The sequence below is a fragment of the Neofelis nebulosa genome, chromosome 15 (genome assembly GCF_028018385.1).
Source record: "Neofelis nebulosa isolate mNeoNeb1 chromosome 15, mNeoNeb1.pri, whole genome shotgun sequence".
NCBI classification, from domain to species: domain Eukaryota; kingdom Metazoa; phylum Chordata; class Mammalia; order Carnivora; family Felidae; genus Neofelis; species Neofelis nebulosa.
Genome location: NC_080796.1, coordinates 63,871,686 through 63,878,297, shown reverse-complemented (window position 1 = coordinate 63,878,297; position 6,612 = coordinate 63,871,686). Strand labels below are relative to the sequence as shown.

General features: G+C 49.0%; 1 protein-coding gene across 5 annotated transcripts in view; it reads left to right on the top strand.

The window, feature by feature from the left end:
* The first annotated feature begins 2,095 nt into the window (after nucleotides 1–2,095).
* Nucleotides 2,096–6,612, top strand: part of RAB3GAP2 (RAB3 GTPase activating non-catalytic protein subunit 2) — a 104,244-nt gene continuing 99,727 nt past the window's right edge. For 3 of the 5 annotated variants that reach the window (XR_009254011.1, XM_058700592.1, XM_058700591.1), the window contains exon 1: nucleotides 2,096–2,315. Coding sequence is in view for 4 of the 5 variants with exons in the window: in XM_058700592.1 (XP_058556575.1) it covers nucleotides 2,201–2,315 (115 nt within the window). In the remaining variant the exon portion in view is untranslated. The remainder of the gene's footprint in view (nucleotides 2,316–6,612) is intronic. The other 2 variants (XM_058700594.1, XM_058700593.1) reach the window with 1 other exon arrangement.

Here is a 6,612-nt window from a genome sequence, read left to right as displayed (position 1 = left end):
GTTGGTGATGTTCGCTGTCTAACACAATCCTCCCACACTCGCAGAAACCATGGCAGGCAGAGCTACAGCTTTACAACTTCCTGGGGGAAGAGTTCAGTTCATGAATGTGTTGTAATTTCTGTGAAGGGTATCTCAAGTCCTTCAAAACATTCATGAATGAGCCTTTTCAATACCACTTGGAAGGAAGTCAGGGACTTCACCCGTTGAAACCCAGCAGTAATGAAATTCAAGGCAGCCACACAAGGGATACATGAATGCCTCGGGGCAGAACAAAGGCCAGCTGAATCAGCGGGGGGCAGTCACTTCCACAAAATGCGTTCACCTGAATAGGAACTCAGATGGTTTTCAAGGAATGACACTGTATCCTTCCCAAAAGTATCACGTGTTCTCTATTTTTCCTGTAAAGCTAGGAATATAGATTTACATTTTATTCTTGTTTGGTATTGGTGCCATATTTTAGGGTTTAATCACTAGGACTTGATGATCTGAGGAAGTGTTGCATTTTTTTTTTTCAGAGGGAAAACAGAAGCCCTGAAAGCTTGCTTTTTCTGCAAGCTTGCATCACAGAATTACAAGTCCCTGATGCTTCAGGAACCTTATAGTACATCCAATCCAACCATATATTTTGTAGGGTTAGAACTGACCCCGTTAACCTGATAGCATAGATTATCTCATTTTGTGCAAATCATTCTACTCTAGAAACAGGAATTGATCGAGTAGGAACTTGGGCACTAAATTATGGTTATATTATTAGGACGAAGTGTGTACACAGGCCTGACAGACAAGAACGCTCTGGACTTCATCTATTTGCCTTCAATTTATTTCCATCTCATTTTCTGTTGTACAAAATGGATGACCACTTCAGGTTTTGGGAAATTATGTGAGTGCCAATGGTGCTTTGCGCTACCATTAAAATCATTCTTTTTTGGTTTTTACTTTTTAGGAAAAAATAATGTAAATGAACTTCAAGATAACTTGAACTCAGTGACACGTCAATTTTTTCATTAAAAAAAAATGAGCTAAGACACACTTTCAAGATGGTGTTGTGACTATCCAGTTAAACAATGGACAGAAAAATACTTTAAGAAATATAAAGTGCCTTGTAAAAGAAGCAGGCTACTCTACTTACTTTACGTACGCATTCCATTCATTTCCTCAGCAAATGTTTATTAAGCACTAGGCGCTAGGTCCTGTGTTAGATACCGCCGACATGAAGGGGAGTTAAATGAGCTCTCACCTTCCTGGAGTTTGCAACAAAGTCTTCCTGATCCTGGTAACTCTCCACCCCCACTCCCCAAAACCAAAACAACCACCAGGTAAGGTTCCCTGTTATGTACTGTCTTCCCACTTCGTACTTCTTTCCTTCCCAGCATTGTCAGGATTTCAGTTACATAGTTGAGTAATTAATTGCCTACTACTTGTGTGCCACTAAAATTTTAGCTCCGTGGGAACAAGCCTTTCATCTTTTATTCTTTTATACTCAGCGCCTCACGTGGCTGGCATAAAAAAGACGAGCAACAAATACTTGCTGAATGGCTGGATGAACGAGAATGAATGAAAGGGCAAATGAATGTCGAAAACTTAAAGAGTATGTAATACATTATAACCCGTACTATATTAGGCGTGCAGAGTACTATGGGAATTTGCAGCAGGAGCACTTAAAGTTAGGCTTAATGGGGCTGATTTCCAGATGAGAAAGTAATCTCTTCAAACTCTGATGTTTGCAGGATACCGTTCCCCGCTGGGCTGCCACGAGTTTAACAGGGATTCTTCTCTGAAATACCAGGACCGTGCCAATAGTAGGACATCAATAAGATTGGTTAAATGGTTCAAAGGCTGGCGTGGACAACGTCCAATTAGGTCATCTCTGGCTCAAAGCCAGAACAAATAAAAGCGTTCGTTCCCGGCTGTAGGCGCAGAGCTGGGATTCAAGTCGGCAGCCAGCCTCCACGTAGACGTTGGCTCCCCAGGGCCGCCGCCGGTCACGTGACCCGGACCTCGCCAGGCCCTGGCGCCTGGGCCGGCCCGCGCATGCGCAGCGCTCCGGGGCGGCGGGCCCGAGCGCGCTGACAGCTTCCGGTTTGGTTTCCCCGCCCCTGCGCGGCTAAAGCAGTGCGGGCTCGGCGGCGGTAGCCGTGGGGCGGCGGGGGGGCCGGGCGTGGCGAGGTGAGGTGGGTGCCCGAGCGGGGTTCCCAGAGCCATGGCCTGCTCCATTGTCCAGTTCTGCTACTTCCAGGACCTCCAGGCCGCCCGGGACTTCCTCTTCCCTCATCTGCGGGAGGAGACCCCCAGCGGCGCCGTGCGGAGGGACCCCAGTAAGTGCCCCCTGCCTGGCCGCTCCCTTCCCCCGCTCCGCCCGCGGTCCCTGCTGGGCGGCTTCGGGTCTCCTCCCCGCCCCGCCACCGCTGCCCTCGGGGCTCCTAGTTTTCCCCCCTGCGCTTTCCTTCTTCGCTCCGCGCTGATCCCCTGCCCTCCTCGTCCTACACCCCGTCAGCCCTGGCCCTCTGGCCAGAACTGCGCCTTGCTTCCTGACGCGTCTGCCTACCCCCCTCCCCACCCCCTACCCCCAGCTTTCTGCCCGAGGGCCCTCTCCATCTCCCCCCTCCAGCCCGCGGTCCCCTGTTCCGCACGGCTTGCTCGGCGTTCGCAGCCTCCTCCCCATGCCTTGCCAGCTGTCAGCGCCTTCCCCGGGTGCTGCCTCAGCCCCTACCCCTCCACCCCCGGAACTGTGGCCTTTGGCCACCCTCCCTTCCTAAAGTGTTTATCTTCGCCCACCGCCTGCCTTCTTCCGGCCCCTTCCCCTCCATTCCCCCCCCAACCCCCCCCCCCCATTCAGATGTAGAGAATAAATGGTCTGATCGACAAGTGAGTGACTCCTGAGGTGGTGAGTAGGCGGCTCCCAAATAAGGAAAACCTGACAGGAAGCGAGGGCGAATCCACATCAGGAAGTAAAATTACCGTAACTTGGGCCAAGAAAAGTTAATGTGCTTTATTGAGACGAGACGCCCTCCCCCTGTTTATTGTCATCCAACAGTATGAAGTGAGTCCTTGCCCAGGTAGTATGCAACCCCGAGTCTGGTTTGTTAGAGACTGCAGAGTTTCTCGGAATTTCCCCACATTTCTCCCGTTGGAAGGCTGTGCGTTTGGTGTCTCCCGGTTGCTCCATATTTCCCACCTGGAGCGCCCGCCTGGTTTTGCGGTACCGTGAGTGCTGTCATTTGTGCTGTGCTGGAATGGTGACAAAAGACCCGGCCCCGCTAAGTAAACTCCTTCCCCTTTCTCCAGCGTGGAAGGTGTCAGGACTCTCTGTGCCAGTCAGTAGTGGCGCAAATCAAGGAGGGTAGTGTCTGCCGTGTAGGTAGGAGCTGGGACCGAGAAATGAACACGGAAAGAGATCTACATTAACACCCCTACGTGCATGTATGGCCATCCACACGTGCGTGTGCATGTGGCACTAGGACACTCCTTGAAGCTGCGCCCGCCTTTGAAGTAGTAGCTACGCGCAGAGGGGAGAGGTGATAGAATGTGCAGAGGAAGGGAGGCCTGAAATCACAGGGCAGCAAGTTGCATGGCTGAGGACGAGGAGGCGAGGGAAAGAGTGGGGGAGACGAGGCTGTGAAGGTAAGCGGGAGGTTGATCGCGAGAAGCCCGTGGAGGTACTGGGAAAGGCCTTTGAAAGACTTTAAGCAGAGAACTGACTCCGCCGGGCTTCTACTTAATGTATGCAGCAGAGTTTTTGAATACCTGTTACGAGCTTCCCGTAGCAGTGTGGTGAGATGGGAAGCAGGGAGGCTGTCCCAGAAACGCAGGAGGTGATGGGAGCTTGAACTAAAAGAGCCTCGGGGGGACTGGAGAGGAAGAGAGAGATTGGAAAGCTGCTAAAGGAGGTAGGATCTGCAGGACCTGGTGCAGATCTGGTGTTGGCATTGGAGCTGATGAGTGAGACGGAGTTGAGAATGTCTTTGGCTTGGGCAGGGGTGTGTAATGAGAGAATGAAGGGGATGGGTTTTGGGCCTTTTGCGTCTTACGTGTTTGTGGTACGTCCAAGGGAGGGGGTCCGGTCGGACGCTAGATCTGGAGGTCTGAAGCTTAGTAAGGATCCCGGGCCAGCGATGCTAACCTGGAAGTTACCAGCCAAAAGTGTCAGTTGAGTCTCAAAGATCACGTATGCAGTGAAGTGAAGTGAGTACTGCAGATGTTCCTTAGAGGAGCAGTGGTGTTCAAGAGTCATGTGGTGGGAAGAAGACTGAGAAAGGAAAACCCGGTGAGAGCATGCCCGGGAGCTGAGGAGGGACAGGATTTGATGAAAGGGAAGAGCAATGAGCAGTTGCAGGCGCAGCTGAGGTCAGCTCCGGCAAGGATGCAAAAATGTGGGGCGCCTGGGTGGCTCAGTCGGTTGGGCGTCCGACTTCGGCTCAGGTCACGATCTCGCGGTCCGTGAGTTCGAGCCCCACATCGGGCTCTGGGCTGACGGCTCAGAACCTGGAGCCTGTTCGGATTCTGTGTCTCCCTCTCTCTCTGACCCTCCCCTGCTCATGCTCTGTCTCTCTCTGTCTCAAAAATAAAGGTTAAAAAAATTAAAAAAAAAAAAAAAAGGATGCAAAAACGCTCGGTGGTTTTGGGCAGGTGGGGGTGAGTGGGACCTTAGGGCAGTTTCCATGGAATGTGGAGACAGAAAGCATGTTTACAGGATATTGAAGAGCAAAAAAAAAGAAGTTGACTCTTTCAAGGAGCCAGGTGTGAAGGATAGTAGATACAAGACTGTGGACCGGAAATGCGGCGAAAATGACCCATTCTGTCTATCCCGCTGCTGATCCCCTCTTTTTTCACCCGGCCAGTGACACCGGCCTGCTGATTGATCTTCCTGCTTCTGACCTTGATTTCTTGTCATTCTTTCCCCAAAGTAGTCAGAGCGAGCTTTTAAAGACATTTTAGATCATAGCATTGTCCTTTAGAACGCCATGGCTTTCGATGGCGCTTAATATAAAAATCCAAAGGCCTTACATGCTTTATAAGGCCCTTGAGGCCCTGCCTCCTGCCACTTTTTGGCACCTCATGTTACTCTCCCTTATTTCTTGTGCTTCAGACACGCTGTTGTTAAACCAGTCAGGCTCCTTTGTGCCTAGGGCCTCTGCCCTTGTTCCGGTCTCTTCTTTGGATGCTGTAGGCAGAGCTTTCATTCTGTCTGCATCTTGTTAGTCACGTCTCCCCTCGGATGTCAACATCTCACGGAGGCTTGTTCTGACCATCTCATCTAACGTAGTCACTCCTGCCCACTCAATTGCCTTTGTTACGCCCCATCATACCATTTATTTTTATCACTGTGTCCCGTCCAGTATGGTAGCCTCTAGCCACATCTGGCTCTTGAGCCCTTGAAATGTGGCAAGTGCTACCGAAGAGCTGAAGTTTTAATTTTACTTAATTTAAGCTTCAGATGTGCCAAATGTGCCAGTGGCCAGATGTGGCTAGTGCCTACCCTATTGTGTGGCACAGTTGTAGGTGCTAGGATTTAGGTACATACAGAGTGAATACTTGTCCAAGGTCGCACAGTGAAGGCTAGCCTTACAGTATCAATCTGGGCAGTGGGGATATAGAGTCATCTGGGGATATAAACATCTAGATTAATTTGCAATATGCTCATGACTTTACAAGGGTGATTTAATTTCTTACCCTTTTAAATCAAACTCTCAGGTTTGTGTGTGTTGGTATTATTGTGGCTACCATCAATTCAAGTAGAAAATAAATAGAGACGGAACCTCTTACCCAGTTGAGCCCATTTGCCAAGCCAATATTTTACCGCTAAAACAGTGCATTAAATTAAAAATCATCAAATATCTTGTCATACTGTTGATAGTTTACTTCAAATTCTTGGAATGACTAAGGCTATGGTTTCCATAATCACTGCAGGTGTTTTTTGTTTGTTTTTTTACAAAACCTCCAGTTTTGTGAAGAGGTCTTCATTAGGACAACGTGAACTAAGGTTTTGTGAGGGTGCAAATTTACAGAGTAAAAAGAGCAGGTAAGTAGGACCTGCCTTAACCTGCGGATGGTGTTTGGCTTTGCGTTTCTTCACTTTATTAGTGTTATAAATGATTACTTTATTAGGAAGCAGAAGTCATGAGATCATTTTATTTTCCTAGCTTATATAGTTGTAATTTCTTATCCCAGCTCATCTCTAGGGGGTATGTACAACCAAAACAACAATAATAACAAAAACCCCTCAACTACTTGTCATGAATTATCTGTTGTAGGTAAGTGATGATCTTGAAGGCTCATTAGTTGGTTCAGTAATTCTTTTAATGTGGACAGCTGCCATAGACGTAGTGATAACCTGGTGCCTGGAGACCCAGAACTCTGTACTACTCTCTTCTATGTTTGAATTGTCAGAGAATAAGAGTATGACTTCATGGTACTTTGTATCTTCAATTATGAAATGAGAATGTCTTCTATGGCTTTAAGAGAGGTCTTGAACCCTGGGGCACCCGGATGGCTCTGTTGGTTAAGCATCCAACTTCGGCTCAGGTCATCATCTCACGGTTCAAGAGTTCCAGCCCCACGTCGGGCTCTGTGCTGGCAGCTCAGAGCCTGGAGCCTGCTTTGGATTCTCTGTCT